General features: G+C 31.3%; 1 protein-coding gene across 3 annotated transcripts in view; it reads left to right on the plus strand.

Annotated features, from left to right (window-relative positions):
* The window catches only part of LOC142328711 (uncharacterized), a 55,220-nt gene that overhangs the window by 9,464 nt on the left and 26,964 nt on the right, over positions 1–18,792 (plus strand). Inside the window, exons 2-3 of one of the 3 annotated variants that reach the window (XM_075372662.1) lie at positions 6,387–6,447; positions 8,163–8,873. In XM_075372662.1, the coding sequence (XP_075228777.1) occupies positions 8,323–8,873 (551 nt within the window). In that variant the 5' untranslated portion in view covers positions 6,387–6,447; positions 8,163–8,322. Of the gene's footprint in view, positions 1–6,386; positions 6,448–7,305; positions 8,874–9,742; positions 10,151–18,792 lie in introns of those variants that run through there. The other 2 variants (XM_075372653.1, XM_075372671.1) reach the window with 2 other exon arrangements.

The raw sequence follows: 18,792 nt of genomic DNA on the forward strand, positions 1-18,792 counted from the left end.
AACTGATGGGAATTTATTGTCATTATGCAGAAGCACAGCTTTTAAACTAACTTTAGAGGAATCAATGAACAAGCCCAATCAAACAAAAAAACTGCATTTACTTCTGGTACTTGTGAGAAAATCATGTTGACAGTGTAATTTAATATAATACAGTTGAATTTTAATTGAACCTACTGTATAAGATAACCTTATATAATTATACCTTATATAACCTTATATACTGAAATATAGATATTGTAAACAATAATATAGTCAGTGACATTATTATGGTGGACACATGTAAGACTGAAAGTGTGCTGTTTATAATTTTAGACTGTGCAGTGATAGTAAGTGTTTATTTTGTGAATGTGACCAATGATCTCAACAAAATAAAAAATCTGAAGACTCAACATATGTTGTGCAATACATCATTTTAGTCTACATATTAATGAATTCCCGTGTTAGATAAAGGTATCATAATTTTTTATTCTTAGGTGATTTCTGTATAAAAGTCCCTTGAAGAAAGATGAAATATCCAAGTATCAGCTGCAATTATACAAGATAGATATTTGTTGGTACTGTCCTGAGATTGACAATGACTACAGTAATTTGCACAATTAATGAAGCAGTTGAAATACGAATTGCATGGACACAAACACTAAAATTATTTAAGATGTAAGTAGAATATATTTTGCTTTATATTTTGGGTTCCTAAACATTAATTATAATTTGGGTATCGTTGGTATAATTTGGGTTAACAGTGAATTTCAGAAGGCATCTTGGTCACCCATGTTGGTTACCAAGCAATCCATTATTTGAATGTTGATCCAATCTGTAAAGAACTATTTTTCATATTTCCTTCCTTGGAAAAATAGTTGTAATCACTATTATTCTCTATTGAACAGGATACCTAGATTATTTAGTACCACCTTGACATTTTTCATTTTTCTTCAAGGGAGTTTTAAACATCTTAAGATTTATACCAAGAATGGGCTTCAGAGGGCATATATTTATCAACAGCAACAATAACATTGTGAGCACTACAATTCTTAGACAAAAAAATTCATTTTTCTTGATGGTTCAAATTTAATATGTAAACCACAGGATAATAATATCATCCTCTTGATATAAGACTGGACCGATAGTATATGTAGTGGCATATATTTGAAAGATAATAGAGGAAGATGAAGTCAGGCTTCTAAGAATCTGGACAAGGAAATGGTAGCCTTTAGACATAAATCTTTTCTTAAGTTCCTGACCATTATCAGAGTGAATTTAATGATTTTCTGATGAAGCATACTTAAAGATCGATGGATTTGAAGTAACTTTCTTGAATTAATTCAGTATATCAATAAAATAAGATACAAATAAAATAGAATCAATTATGACTTCAACAAAGATAACATTTTTGGTCAGTGGCCACATCACATTCAGATACTGAAGAGTCATAAGAGCTGATCCCTTTAACAGCAGATTTTATTTAGAATTAGTGTTTCATTTATCTTTAAAAATATAAGAAACAACTTCTTTTCAAATAGAGTCAGATTATTATCGATTTCATTATTCAGAGTAATTTAACCAGTCATCCTAGTAATTAAATAAAAACTTACAAAAAGTAGTGTTCAAAATAAAGTTTAAACAATGGCAGTCAAAGAATGGTGATATACCTGATTGTTTAATGGCTACTTACTTAGTCTACTTAATATTATTTATTTTGCATATGATGCTTGTGTTTGTAATAGTTAATGATAGAGGTTTACATACTGAACATTTAGCTAAATAGGTACACAGTATATAAATAGGACACAGTATACAATAGGACACAGTATGTAAATAGGACACAGTATACACATAGACTGGTTTTGGATATCTTTACCTGTGTGGGTATGTGTAGACTGGTTATAATAAAGGGTGTAATTACCTCAGTATCTGTGTATGGATTCTTTTACTAAAATTTTAGACTTTTAAATACACTTAAGTTGATCATTGTAAAAGTAAATCATCAAAAGCTCCCATCATTTTATGGTGTTGAACTGCCAGTTTAATTCTGCATGTATTGTCGTTAGATGTCTTTTTTCCATTGATAGTGATTATTGGTGTAGTATGCAGGAAGTTATATAATGTGCCTGACTTACTTTTTTTTTATTAAGTAATCCAATGAAATTTTGTATATATATATATATATATATATATATATATATATATATATATATATATGTGTGTATGTGTGTGTGTGTGTGTGTGTGTGTGTGTGTGTGTGTGTGTGTGTGTGTGTGTGTGTGTGTGTGTGTGTGTGTGTGTGTGTGTGTGTGTGTGTGTGTGTGTGTGTGTGTGTGTGTGTGTGTGTGTGTGTGTGTGTGTGTGTGTGTGTGCGCGCGCGTGCTATCCCTTAATTTTATAACTATTTCTTCAGCTCAGGTAATTATTTAGATATGTTTAGTACTGAAATTATTTTTAATTTCTGATCATCGATTATCTTTTACTGGAGTTATAAATGTAAAATTGCAATTTAGAATTTTCGAAGATTAAGAATTTTGGTAGAAAGTATTACTGAAAATCCGATAGGATTCAAAATACAAACATTTATTAGAGAAGAGAATAGAATAGAATAAAACTCAATTCTAATAAAAATATATTCCTGACATAATTTAATTTCAATTTCAGTTTGAACAGTACAGGAAGCCTCTAACAATAATGAATATAATTTAATAAAAATTAAAAATCAAGCTTATTTGTAACTTAATTTGTTCTGAATGTACTATGACTTTAGGGTTTTATTTTAATTTTGACAATTTATGATTATTTACTTAAATAGTACTTATAAAAAATCAATATTATATTTTCTTTTGTTTTATTCAGTTGGAAAACGATACAGTGCAACATAAATGTGAATTGAGCTGTTCATAACAATACTCATATTGAATGATGCAATTAGTGGTTTTATTGTATAATTTTAACATGTATGTGATAAAAAATTTGTATTATTGTAAATAAATTTTTGTGTCTTATGTGATTTAATTTTGTTTTAATTTTATAGATCAGTTAAATGTTTAAAAATATAAACATTGTTTTCATTGGAATTATTATTTTTTTCTTATTACAAATTGATTCATGAATCTTAGATCAGAGATTTAGAATTACGCTTACCATAAACTTTTCAAATTTAGTAGCTTTTGATACATAATGAATAATTCATAAAAAAAATAATGGTCATTGACAGCTTGCTTAATATTATTTGTGCTAATGGTGATATATTTATCGAAGAGAAATATGAAACAAAAATGTTTCTACTTTATTTAGGGTAGGGAGTTAAATCATGGTTTTTTTAATAGTGTTTACTGTTTTTCCAGAATCTCACTTTAAACAAAGCATATACTCTTGAGCAATGTGGCAGATCTGGTGTAACATTATAAAGTTTAGATTAAATCAGGTTGTTTATTTCATGATGAATTTTATACAAATGTAATTATCATCTATGTATATAATTTGACAAATAAATAAAAAAATATGCCTTTATAGTTTTGTTTTCTATTCTTTATTGAAATGAATAAAGATTTCATTTCATATATTGTTCTACAATTAGGATGCGCTTTAATAAGATACATATATAATTGTTATCCATTAAGGCAACATGTATGAAATGGTGACAATCAGTTCATAAGAGCTCTTCTAACTGTCAGAACTACCATAAAAACTATAAAATGATGCCTGATCTCAATCATAAACCCTTATCTCAAAGATATTTATGTGCAGAATTAACTTTAACTAATATAAATGTAATTATTCCTTCTCTTTTCTCATAGTTGCCTGTGAATGATAAAGCTGTATAACATAAATTATTATTGACATTATTAATCAATGATGGCTGTTCAACAGGGCAGAAATGTATAAAATTTATTAAATCATCATCCCTTAAGGATGATCCTTTGGAGGACTTAAAAAATGATAACGATTGATCTTCTTGTATTCAATGTTGTATCATAGTTTTGAGAAGTTAATCAAACTGATGCAAAAAATCAACTGATGTAAAAAGATAATTAGAGATTAGATTCAAATTTAATAAAATTACATTAACATCCTTTTCAACTGATTTTGTGGTGTCTGTTAAGTTTAACCTTATAAATTCTCTGAATAAGTGTAAAGTTCACATTACTTTATTTGAGAACTGCATACAGAAATGAATACTTTTTACTATTAATTTTACTAAATACTTGCAGATATTTTTCATAAAAGCAAATGGTAAAAATTGTGAATCATTCTATGCTTGACAAAATGTGATCAAACTTTTGAAAGAGAAATTGCCAATTACAAAATATATAAAGATGTGTTTCCAGAAGGTCTTTTCACAAACATTAATGAAGGAGCTGTATAGTAACTTCAAAAAGTTCTTTAATAAGAACTTTAAGAACATATTTTAATACTTAAATTTTAATTTTATTTATTGCATATTATTTTAAATAGGCAATAATTTATAATAAGGTTGACATTGATTTATGAACTAAAATATATGATCATGAAACTTGATTTGTTAAACTTCTTGAGTTTGATTTGCTGCCAATTATTACAACAAATAAAAAAAAAATTATAATTTTTGGAAAATTTATAAAAATTTTTATGAAAGTTGATGTTTCTTTTTTCCTCTTAAAATGTGGCATTTAATTAATAATTTCTTATACCTTAAAAAGAATTTTAATCGGGGAAAAATTAATATGTTTCCAATAACATGCTTTATGTTAAGTTAACTCCCATTATGTTAGTTAAATTAGCTTTTTCAATTGTCAGCTTTTGCATGAAAATTATATTGATTAAAATTCAAAGAAAATTTGAAATATTTCCACAATAATGTAAAATGTAACTAATTTTAGTAAGTAATATGTACTATTGTTGTAGTCTGTTTTCCAAATAATTTTCTTGAATATTCATGTAAAAGTGCTTTGAATATCAAGGTATGGATTATATATATTGGAGATTGCTGTCTACAACCCCACTGATGAAGGAGCCATATAATGATTTTAAAAAGATCTTACGGGAGCTCAGTTCCATGTATTTTGAAAGTAACAAGTGACTTGTTTAGAATTTATTAAAAGAAAAATTATTTAATATTTTTTAAACCTCACTATAGTGATTTCCTGTTTAGATAATCCCTTTTAAAAGATCACCTGGTTTTCATCATTCTTTTTGTCATAAATTAAAAGAATGAGGAATTTTCTATTTAAATTTTGTTTTTTTATGCATGTTTAATTAAGCTTACTTTACACACTTGTAACAATGATTATTTTTATTTTAAACAGCAAACTCCTTGGGTGGTTCTGAAGATACTGTCATCCAGATAACAAGTTGAACCTATAAGAAGTTTTTTAAAATATGGTTTTCATTAAATATACTTTAAAATGCCATAGGCAGTTTAAAGAAATTCTCCTTTTTTTGTTGTTACTGATCATTATTAGATTGTTATAACGTAATAATAAATATTTACATGGCCTGATGTCATTCTGATATTGTTAAGAAATTTTCAAGCAGAATTTTAAATTATAAAGAACAATTAGCTTAAAATAAGAAATTTATCTCTGTCTTAACTTTCCAGAGAACTGCTGCTTTGGAGTTCTTAAAAATGGGGTTTTCATTTACACGTTTTGTAAGCCTATGCATATTTAAAATAAAAATAAAAATGTAAAATCTTAAATAAAATTAACTTAAAAATAAAATATAGAAAATAAATCCAAAATTAAAAATAATACTTCATCAATTCTTCCATAAATTGGTGCCAAGTTTAGGGTTGATAAAATGTTGATAATTATTTCTAATCGGATCAACTTCAAAAAGTCAAAATTAAAAAAAGTACAAGAATTATGCTTTAGTATTTATTGTATTTTTAAAAGTTTATTTTACTTAATATATGTTATATTTACTTAACTGATTCATGTGTTGATATAATTTGTCATAAATTGACTGCAAAGTTGGATTTTTTGTAGTTATGTTTCTTGCTTAATTTTCCTACTTGTCAAAAATGTTCTTATTCATGTAAATGATAAATTGTAAAAAACTAGTTGGATTAGTGCCTCTAAGGAATTACATTTTCATTAAAAAAAATATATATTTCATACATAATCTAAAACAATAAATCTTTTTTTTTTATTTTCATTATTTAAAAGTCAAATTACTTGTAAGCAGTTGGTCTAGTCAGGTTTCAGGTCAGCATTCCTTAAATATTACTGTTAATTTAACTGTTAAAAAACCATTACTATGGGACATTCCAGTTAAATCATTACCAAAAGATTGTTAGAATACAGTGGAACATTAAAGATTTCTAGTAGCATTTTTTTGTTATAATCATGTTTTTACAATAATTATGAATATTCTGTTTTGCATAAAAAAGATTTATATTTAATGTAATCTCTTTTACTTAGGGTTCATAATAAAATCATGACAATGATGATCATAAACTAGAAAAACTGAAGGCCACTGGATGTAAGTTCGATTCACTGTTTACACGTAAATAAAACAAACCTCAAGCAATCTTCACAATACAGATAAGTATTAAATTTATACTTTTAAATGAGATCATTTACAATGGAGGATATGTTTAGTACAATATAACCTACAAAATACATCAACAGAAATAAAATATGTTCTACAAGAATGAGAATTAGATTCATTCATGTTAAACACTAATCATTGTTGTTGCAATAAGTTCTTAATAGTTTTAAATAAAATAGCTTCTTTTTAATATTTCAATGGATAATCTTCTACTGACCATACTTTTTTCAGTTCTAATTCTTATTACTAAATTTAGATATACGATATCCTCCTGAAAATTATTTTCTCTGATATTCAATTTTCATTATTATCAAAAAATAAATAAACACACACCATGATAAAGCAAAAATTATTAGTTGTTTCACAGAATGTATTTTTATTCCTTGATATTTCATGATGGCAAGATTTTTTTTTCTTCTAAATGAAATGGCTTCAATTTGGTAAGTTAATGGGAGATTTCATAATATTATTTATTAAATTTACAAATGAATATAAAAAAAAGAATTTGTAAAAGTTATGTTTTTGCCCAAAATTAAAATGTACTGTTTGAATATAATAATAATAATATGTTATTTCATACTGTTAAATTATACATTTGATATATATATATATATATATATATATATATAAATGAATCCTGTGATTAATTACATTTCTTAAAATAATTAATTAAAGTTTTTCAATAAAAACAAAACAATTTGATTCAAATGGTTGAGATAAAGGTTCTTAGAATTAGGGCTACTGTTTTTAATATAAACTTTCTAACTGACTAATATTTTTTTGCCGATGTGGTTAGAAAAAAAAAAAACGAAATGCATGCAGGAGGAAAACATTTTCTCTACATCTTTATCGTAACAATTAAAAAAGAAGAAAAAAATGTGTGTATGTGTGTGTGTGTGTGTTTTAAACTCGCACGGTTTAAAATTTAACGATTAAAATCTGACGGTCGTCAACCTTTCTTCTTTATACGCCCCCTCGCTAGCATAAAGTAACAGTGAACTGTAATGAAACTATTACCCGTATATTTATATCCGGACCAAAATGATGTTATAATATAGGATTGAGATAGAAGGTAGGAAGGAAGGATGAAAAAGAAGTTGTTGACTCGAGGGCCGGGTCATCGACTCCCTCTCCGTGGTATTTATGACGTCATAAGAATACCGCTATCCTATAACAGCAGCCAGGTAAGCGAGATAGCTGAGAGGGTCACCGCACAGAGCTTTTCTACCTGTATAGACGGATACCGATGTACGTTTACTTACGGGTCAGGACTACGGAACGACTCCGCATAAAACTGTATGTACCCTCGTGTGAAAAATTTAATTTGATTTAATTTTTATTTGTAATCTCTCGATTCGTTAACAAATTCGTTATTTAATTATTTATATTTCGGCAACTTACTGTATTTACAGTTGATCGTAAACGGTTATAATCAACACCGCACAGATATTTTAAAATTTAATGCTTACAGATTTTAGAGAAAAATATTCAATTCGATGCCATTATCGTTTTAAAATTCGAATGTTGCGGAAAAGTGAATGACACTGTCAGAAATTATAGTTTTACTAGTTTAAAGTATATCTGAAATTTAAACTTAAGGTTTTATAGAATTCGTTACCGCTAAACGAAATGCGTTTTGTATATAGCTTTTTTTTGTTAACGTTGTGGGTGGTGGCATCAGTCGGGGACGAGGAAGAAGTGAATCCGTTTCTCGATGCGGCAAAAGTTTTGTTACAAGATTCACTACAAAACGAAAAAAAGGATTCTGGAATCGCAAGCGGTATCGGGACGATACTACAAAGTTTTATGCAGAGTGAAGGCGGCAAGCAAATAGGTGACGCGTTGAAGCAAAGTGCTGGAAGTGATTTGTTAACTGGACTGGGGTCATTATTTTCGGGTAGACAGCAGGGCGGTTCCGGCCTAGACCCGCAACTCGTGGGTAAAGTGCTAGAAATGTTCACCGGTAGCCGTGAGCAAAACGATGAAGGAGGAGCGATGGAAGGGCTCCTGAACCTTTTACCGTTGTTAGCTAATACCGGTCATATGCATCACGACGATCCCGAACTGGAGAACGAAGAGGAACACCGACGACATCAACAGGCTACTTCGATGTTTCCTCCTTTTTTGACCAATCTGTGGGAACACTTTATAACGTCAGAATTGGGCCGGACGTTGTGGACCAACAGCGGATTGGGAACTACTCTTCAGCTCTTCCAAGACAGAGAAGGAAATTTTCAAATGGATCGCATCTTTCAGTCTTTGGAAAATAACACGTTTCGTCGCAGATGGGTTCGTTCTCTTACAGGATTTGTGGCAGAATGGATAAAACACGTCGCTGATCCGGCTACTCTGAAAAGGTTAGTGTAAAATATTTTGTTTTTATTTAAAACGAAAAATGTAGTATTCCATTAATGCGGTACAGCCGATCCCAGGAATCAAAATCAGTACGCGAGTATTTTTAAAATGTTCAAGGTTCCTTGAAAAACCCGGTATACCTAGCGTGTGCTATTTTATCGGACGTGTCTTATAACGGCGTAATTCTTACGTGTGGCAATAATTGCACTTTTTGATAATAAAAGCGAGTTAAGTATTACTTTGTTCATCCGTAGATTAGATGAGTTGTTCGTTTCGTTTTATCGTTGTTAAAACTAATCAATTACGTGAATATAGGTAATAAGAAAACCATAACAGTAATTAAAGTTCTTCTTTTCGACCCTAATAGTAATAAAATAATATTCGTTGAATATCATAACGAAGCGTGATAAAACTGTAAAATAATTATATATTAAACGAATCGCTTTTAATGTATTTGAAAACAAGTCGTTTAATAGTTAATTTAAAAATAACAACATAACTACGTGACTTTAGAGAATAGTTTAGAGAAATAGTTTCTGATGTGAAGGGAAGAACTGTTTAAATATTATCTTGCACTTATGTAAATAACGGTATTTTAAAGGATTTTTAATATCTTTTTGCACGAATTGAAAGCTAACGGATTACGAAATTCCAAAACAACCGTGGTAGCAGCGTAATAAAGTAAAGAATCAAATTCAGCGAATCGTAGTTTGTTCGCGTTACTCTAAACAGCCTACATTATTTAATTTGAACAAAAAACTGTTTCAGGATTGCGTACATTTGCGTCACTCGTGTGAAATGACTCGACAACCGTACTACGGTACATCTCTTTGCTTTACGGATTAGGCTGACGTCAGTTACAGCCACTACATTGATTAAATCTATTGAATGTTGTTCCGTATTTGTAAAATGCGCGTTTGTTTAAAAAATTACTTTGAATAGCTTTAGGACAGTGATTAACGATTATCTTATCTAATTAAAAAGAAACTATTGTAAGGCGTTGATTAAAGAACATTACAAAATATATTACATCGGTAATTAAGTACTTTAGGTATACTGGATGAGGTAGAATGATTTATTCAGTTATTTACTGAAGTAACAAACTAGTGGTGCCCAAATACTCTGACAGGTATTTTTTCGGTGAAAGTTGAACTTTGAAAATTCCAGGCCTGACTGAAGTCGAAGAGGACAACTTTTCGGATGAAAGTAAAGACGCTTGCTGTCAATGATAATGAGAACGAGTCTTGCATGTGTTAGGCATGAGTAGGACAGTTGTTATGTAGGTATCAAAAGCCCTTACATGACTTTTACTAGGTCCATTTTGTAGCATTAAGTCGTTATCGACTACAAAAAGATGACTTAATGTTTAATTTATAATTACCAAGGTAAATAAAAATTTATATTTCAATGTAGTACTGTTTGGCTAATCGTAAAGAAATTAATATTTGTTTAATTTTTAACATACTGCAATGTAGTTATCAACAATCCGTGGAATATACGCATCTGAAAGAGGTCTTTTGCTCATCTTACGTAAAAAAAAACTTTAACGGCTTGAAATCTTTATCTTTATTTCTTAGTACAGCTAGGTTAAGGCGTTGTACAATTTTCATAGTTAATTAGTGATGGAAAAGGCACCTTCTCAAGTACGACTTCCCTTAGGGCTTTTTCGTCCAAATGGTGGAAGAACATCCTTAGCAGCGCTAATCTATGAAAAAAAAAGGCTACTGATAGTATGTATATATACTTTTAAGGTGTCATTTACGAAAATCGAGCAACTGCTTAACTATTTAATGTTAAAATTGAATAAACTTTACGATGATAAAAATGTAGATAGATCCTATACTGGAGAAACTTACTTGTACTAATCGATTAATTTAATTTGTATTAATCGATTCTACGACCATTAAAAAGTCAGAATCTAGAAGCTGTTTCTGTCTAAGTCAAGAAATATGCTGGTATAGCGAATACTACTTTTGATAACCTAGTAAAAGTTCACTCAAAAATATTTTGAAGATCAGTAAGCTCTCCATTCCGTTTAACTACTTAAATATCATGGTATTAGATACGAGTAATTTTAAATTTAATTTTGTTTCTTAAAAGCCTACTCCAGCCATTTTATGAATTAGTCACTTAACTTTTAATTCGTATAAATGAGTAACGATGATAATTTTTTAACCCTGTTTCTAGTATCAGAAGATATCGGTTTTTGTTACTAATGAATCAACTAGCCAATTATATTCATTACACAGTTTAATAGAACCAGTTTTACCTATCAATTTTTTCGTAAAACAAGTTGCAAGAAATTTAAATATTGATTTTATTCATAAATTTTAACGTAAAAGGTTTTGAATGGTACGAATGAAACAATTTTTAAAAGTACATACAAACAATAATAATTATTTACTTACGCCAAATGAACATCTTGAGTTCAATATCGATTAATGTAATATTATGAATCAGATAAAGTCTTCCTTATAAATACAATACTGGCAATCTAAGATTATCTGTTTTTATGAATTAATTTTTATTTATTTATTTTTTTTATTAAATCCGGAGATATTTAAGATGATGAAATATGTCTTTTTGCATAGTACCAGGTTATTGCAAAAAAATTAATATTACCATATATATTTTTATGCTAGAAGAGTTTTTTTAATAATTTTTAACCTTTACTTTCAATTTTGGTTTTTTTGGTTCTATGTAATTTTACTATCTGGGGAGGGAACCTTTTGCACAACCCATCGAAATTGGTAAGTTTTATATAGTTTCTTTATTCGATTATTTTAACTTTTATATTTTAACGACTTCGTCTGCGGTATTAGTTTTGAGTTTTATTTTGCCTTCTTGACTTATTTTAATAAATTTTTTTATATGATTAATATTACTTTTACACCTTATAAGCTTCATTATTTTGGAGTTGTTTTACTCTTTTATTAATAAACTTCCGGGCGATGATAATGCCCAGGCGTTTTTCGCCTACAAAAAGAAAAGAAAAAAAGTAATTTATATTAAATCTTTGACGTGAATGTGCTGAACTAAACAGCAATCCACCTCGACGTTGATTGAACGTTATTATAATTATCAAGTTTGATAGATAATGGTGTGCAAACAGAAAGGAAAAATTGTTCTTTTATTAAAATTCTCCATGAATATTAGGAAATTATTTTATCCAGAATTACAAATACGTGAATCTAAATAGGTGTACGGTAGGTAATCTCCACGTTGATTCGATAAATTGATTGATCTTTCATCATATCTTTGTTTCATCATAAAACAGAAATTAACAGGTTATCCGTCTTGTGCTTGTGGTATTCACGAAACAACCCTTTGGGTATATTAAGCCATCGCATGGATTTCTTTTGACATATGACAAGAATAATGTACTCTGCGTAACTCCGTTTAAAGGTTCAACTCATCATATTGTCTTGACTGAATACGATTTCTGTCATCGCGATGTAAACCAACGAACCTATTTAGGAACAAACTCATTTCTAAGGCTGGTGAAACTTATCACTTTATAATTATTATTTTGCTTTTACAAAAATCATTTTATGTCAATATTTTGTAATTATGTTTAAGTGGGAGGGAGCAGTTTGTGCTCATTACTAGACCTCGTTTATCTAGTATTCATTTCATCTATTAGCTGAAAATTCTCGGGGGCGGGAGGTGGGCGCCCCCCCCCAGAATTTTCTTACCGTCACCAGGAGGGTAGCCCTCAGCGTTTCGAAATAGTTTCTTATAAACATTGGTTTGAATCAAATTCGCTTTAGTTTTTCTCACTTGTATTTTTTAATAATTGATAATAAATTATAAGTAATAGTTTGGCTAAGACCAGGAGTCCTCATTAGAATTTTGAAAAAACATTTCGTATGCAGATTGTTTAGAAATTTGTTTTCTCAATATTTCTCGAAAATGTTTTATTAAAGTTCATTTCGAGCTAGGATATTATAAAAAAAGTTTTGTTCTGATTTTCACTGTAATTCGAGCGCGTTTCATATGTTTGTTTTAGGCCTCGAGTACCTTACCCGGCAAGGATCTGGATTTTCACAACAATACAGAACTACCTTAGAGATCGCTTCATTAAAACACACGATAAAAAGTACAAATTCCTGCCAGTACTAAAGTCCGACATTCAAGCTATAATTTTAGTAACCTGACATGTAGTAAAAATTTTGTTTAAAAAAAAAATATTTATTATACATTTAGATTTCAAACGAATATGAACCTAGTTTTTCGTAAATACCTTGTAGATGTATAGTGAAACATTCCGAAACAGGAAAATGTGCGCAAAAAGTTGATTTGAAAATTTGCCTAAAAGTTATTGTTCACAAGTAAAATTTTTGAAAGGCATAAAGACATCGTGACATCAGTACACGATACAAACTACATGTTTGAGCAGAAAATCCTTAAATATCGTTGGATACTTAATATAACCTTTCATGAAATTCCATATCTTTATTAGAAAATCATAACGAGTCGATACGTATGTATTTAATGTAGGCCTTTTTTGCACTATTGTGCTTAATCAGTTCTTTTTATGTTACAGTATATCCATGAGTTAGTCGTAGACCAATAGTCATGTAATACAAATTGTAAAATACAATGAGTTAATCAGATTTGTAATATTAATTTATTCCTCAATTTAAATCCCACGAAGAAGCCCTGAAACGGTGACAAAGGACTGGGTTTCCCAATTATTTACTTACGGTTAATCGCGTGACAAATATTGCCCAATTGGATAGAATTTGGAGACAAGCTTTCTATGAAAATTTTGCTAGGATCGATTTACACTAAATCTCGTGCACTCAAGAAACATAACTCATGTTTTCACGAATGTCCTTGGTGTAGTAATTTCGAAGTGAATATTCATAGCTATTTTTACATTAAATAGTTGAGGTAGTGTTTTATATTCATTTTCTATACAATAACCTGGGTGTAGTTATAGCTAATCAATGCTTAATTATTTTTAGTTGTGCGCTTACATTTTAACATTAGCCGTATATACCCTATTTCGTCCGGTTAGTGCTTGCTTCTCAGAAGAGAATCCATCTTCGTCAAAATAATTTGACGAAACTTAGCCGCAACTAAAATCGAAATCATAGTAACTTCGTTCGACAAGCTTTATTTTACGACTCCAGATCCGACGAGTAACTCTATCGGGATTATTCTGAAATCGTGTTGGTATCTGTCGGTTATAGACCGAACGACATCGAAAAAACATGACAAATTTTGCAACTTTCATGGAAGCAGCAATAATCGGAAAATATTTTAAAAACCTTTTAGGTTTGAAAAATATTCCTTTAGGTCATCGGTCGTGCAAACTTTTTTCATTTCGGAATGGAGGAGAGTATTCATATTTTTTTTAGTTTTACATTTTTTATGAACTTTTTCCTAAAACATAAATATGTATAGTTTTACAAAAACTTTAATAATAGTGTCTAAAACTTTAATTATACATTTAAACCAATATTAAAACCTCTAAAAAAATTATGAATACTTTCCTTCATTCCGAAATGAAAAAAGTGCATAAAAAATTTGAACATTGCAGCAAAAAAAATACTTCCGTTACTGTTAAGTTTTTTGTTTTTTTATAAATGAGAACTTGCAAAAATTATTCATAAAAATAATAATTATTTATAGAAAAAAAATATATTACAAATAGATATTGTTTTTTTTTTTTTCATTTTAATCATTTAAATTTCATTAAATACGCATTTTTTTAATGTAAGCGGCGGCTTTATGAAGAAAACGTAAGATTTCTTTTAAACCTCGCTTTATTGTGAAAATGCAAATACATATGCCTGACTATAGAATTCTTAACCCAACGTATTCATTATTTGAGACCGAGAAAGCGCATTGTGAAAGTTAATGATTCCGGAACTAGTCGTCGGATTGACGTGTCATTTTAACGAGATCAGAGGTTTGTAAGAAGTATGAGTAAATCTCCTGGAATAAAATTCTAGCTTTTCTTTTTCGACCTTATTGCACAAATTAAGCAAAAATAAGAAAGAATTATATCGCGATAAGTTTTTTGGTTTATCTGAAAACATTTTCTAGCCGAAACAATATCTACTGCATCAATACCACGATACTAACTGAACCCCTTCAACTGCGATACCAGACAAAATAACCTCTTGCTACTCCTCTAATTCTTTTCATTGTTCCCCCCGTAGAAGAGCAAAAAATCAGCCCTGTATTACCGTTTTAACTTAGATGTTTATTTTTTTAAGCCCTAAAAATAATATCTAAAGAAGGAATTAATCTTACAAAATATAGCATTCGCATCTTTTTTGCTCAGTATTTTTTTAACGTAAATTTAACCGATAAAATGTTAAGATATCGATGAGGATTTGATTTTTATCGATAATTTTGTAGCTATTTATTTTTTTAAGATTTGAAGGTTTCACAAAAAAAAGTTTATTTTTTTTACTTCGGTTCGACTGTAGCAAGTATTTATCAATTATTTGCACCTAAAATATTTCTTGCAGTACTTTTTGACATCAGTACTTAAATTTACCTGTTATTTCAGACGCATAAATAAAATCCCAAGAGAATTATTTCTACTATCGTTTCGGTGTATTAGGATTGCAAGTATAAAATTTGAACCTTTTCTTATAGCCGGTAAAGTAGCAATTACGAATAAAACAACAAAAATTATCAGAAATTTTAACGAAATCGAATATTTTATAAATTTCCAAATTAGACGGATTTAAATAAATTTAAATTGTCGGATTTAAATTTATTTTTTTTACTGTCTTTCTGGACAAAAATTATATTCGATATATTTTCTGCTATATTAATTCATATTTTCGCTATTTTAAGGTAACTTCAAAAATATTTGTTAGTTAAAATAGTTATATACTCGTAAGTCTAATTTTTGCCCCTCAGTCAAGTCCTTTTTCCCTTAGGAAGTAGGCAAGTTTTTTTCTAAAAGTAAGAACAGTAACTATCGATTAAGACTTAATTTGTACAAAAGAAATTGATGCTTTTTCTTTTATTTAACGTTCAATTTAGAATTTTTTGTTAAATTATATTAAGTAAAATTAATCTCATTACGGTTCATCAATCAATCAATTAAATAATCAAATCTGCTTTTATAATAATAATAAAAAATTATCCGTGAGTTTTCTTCAAGTGTGTGACTAATTTTTGAGATTGTTTTGTACATTATAGTTAACGTGGTGAAATTTTATATAATATGATAATAGTTTAAAATAATTAAGGATTACATTAGAATTTTAAACTATTGTTTTGTAATTATTCTTCCTTTAGTCGTCGATTGTTATTCCAATAATGAAATAAATTTGCAGCCTAATTCTTGCAGAAATAAATTTGTTGACTAACGATTGTAAAACGTGTTTATCGATGTTATTTTCGTTTAGGCAAGTTAGGTGGCGCTAGTGAATACAAGTCAAACATTAAAATAATATATTTAAGAATTTGTCCGGTTCCCTCAGCTGATGAAGGAATTGACTGCAGATTTCGAGGTAAACTCGATTCGACAGAAACTTTCAAAGCCTTAATTCTAGCCGATTCTCTATATAGTCGATTCGAGTTTGATTATAACGTAATATGTGGATGAAAGACATCTGCTCGTTAAGGTACCAAACTCGAACGATTTTATCCATTTTTAATGAAAATTTATGGTCGATTTGACCTCGGCTCTGATTTAGACATAAGACTCTATAATAACTCAAACGGAGCCGTCCTCCTTTCGGTCAGACAGGGTTTAAAAACCTTTCTGGGCTCTCGTCTTCGTCCTTGACTCGGATCCACAGGTCCTCTTCCGACCCCTTTCGGACAGAGAGGATCTCCGGGTCACTTTTCTGTATTCCGTCCTTAACCTCCCTGAGGAGATTCGCAAAGGTGCTTTTCCTTTGTTTATAATCCACTGTAGCAACCAATGTTTTAGCCTTTTCACCAGACACCCTGCTGACTGAACTGTCGCTCCTCTTTTTATTCTTATCGACTTTTTTGACATAAACTCCTGTCATGTGGCTCGCGTTACCTTCTTCAGTTCCAAATACAACATCGTGTTTTGTTTGGAGGAAGACCTCCGCTATCCCCTTCCTTAGGTGACAGATATTACCTTCTCCAATCGACGAGTCTATAATCAGAGTGAGAACCCTTTTTTCATAGTCCTTCACACCCTCTCCTCACAACATCGTTGCCGTTTCCGAGCAGACCAATAACTGCCCCACCTTCAGGAGCCCTTTCGCTGCCAAATCTCTAACTCTTGGTTCCACTCTACACACCGCCTCCGAAAATTTATTCTTTGGCTTGGCGATGTCAAAGACCACCGCAAGGTTCTTTTCTCCTTCTGAAAATACGGAGTCCTTCAGCTCCATTGTCCTTTGCAACCACTCTTTCTGCTACCTGGCCACCACTAAGGCATCAATCTCATCGTTCCGGACACCCTTCTCTAGCTGCCTCAGCAATTCCTCACTATCAGCCACTGCCCTGCTCTGGCACGCAACCTTTTTGGCCTCCACTTTGTTCTCGAAAGGATTCCAATCAACAAAAGCCGTAAAGGCCAGAACGAGTTCCTTAAGCTCCCTGGCGGTATGACTTTTCTCTGCATGTTTTGACAGAGTCCGGCTAACGCTGCTTAGTTCTTTCAAGTATGTCACTAATTCCTTCTGAGGGGAGCTCTCCGGCCTCCTCACAACCACTGCAGGGGTTGATTTGGAGGATCGACTTCTCTTCCTCCGATCCCCACTCCGAAAACCCCACCAAATCCGGAGCCGGAATTTTCGGAGGGTTGTCAAAAGTTGGGGCTGGTCGGGATCAGGATAGATTCGGAAGGAATTGGCCGAGTAAGGACGGATGTGAAGACGTCTGGAGGTGGAATTGGAACGACGAGGAGGTTGGTCCAATAAACAGTATAAATTTCGTAAAACGAAATTCACCTCTCATGCGATCAAGAAAGTGATGCGAATGGTGAATGAGGCAGCATCGGGTACTCGACATACGAGGAAGATTCCGTTGGTAATATTAGTCAACTTAAAAATAGCGTGAGTTGGGAATCAATAATCAGCCTGCTGATGAAGAAAAAAGTGGATCCTAACCTGATCAGGAAGGTCGAAGAATTCTTGACAGGTAGGAAGCTGAACATCTCTTTGCAGGAAGGCGAGGAAGTCGTCGTGGCCATGGAGAGGGGGTCCTCCAGGGGTTGGTCCTGAGCCCCCTCCTTTGGAACGTGATCTACGACAACCTGCTGTTGCAGTCTCCCTGCGGGAGTGGAGTTTGTGGTATATGCAGACGACCTCGCTGTGGTAGTTACAGCGAGGTCGGTCAGAGAGATGAAAGCCTTAGCAAATATTGTAATTGCAGAATTGACACAGTCTTGAAGTATCAACGCATAAAACTGAAATTTTTCTGATGACGAGCAGGATTTTCGGTTAAACTGGAGAGCACAGAAGTGACCCGTTTGATGAGAGCCAAATACCATGGTGTCTGGTTCGATGAGACGAGGGGGTTTACAACACACGTAATGGAGATGTGCCAAAAGGCCGAGAGATTGACAGCAGTTGCCAGACTCATGAGGAATGTTAGAGATTCTAGAGACTCCAAATGAAGGATTATTGAGGCTACGGTGACCTCCGCAATCATGTATGCAGTACCGGTGTGGTGTAAAACTTAAATTAAGCATAATAGACGTAGGGTTAATAGTGTCTATCGACGGCTTGCCCTCAGGGTGGTGCAGGGGTACAGATCAGTGTCGGTTGAGGCGGTGCTGGTGATAACGGGCATGCCTCCGGTGGACCTGCTTGCGGTTGAACATACAGAAAGATATGAGGGTAGAGACGCCGCGGTTGCCAGGAGAGAGTTGATCGAGAAATGGCAAGAGAGATGGTCCGACGCGGTTACCAGCAGATGAACCTTCAGGTTGATACCGCGGATCAAGACCTGGATCCAGAG

The sequence above is a fragment of the Lycorma delicatula genome, chromosome 1 (assembly GCF_047948215.1).
Source record: "Lycorma delicatula isolate Av1 chromosome 1, ASM4794821v1, whole genome shotgun sequence".
In the NCBI taxonomy this organism is placed as follows: Eukaryota; Metazoa; Arthropoda; class Insecta; order Hemiptera; family Fulgoridae; genus Lycorma; species Lycorma delicatula.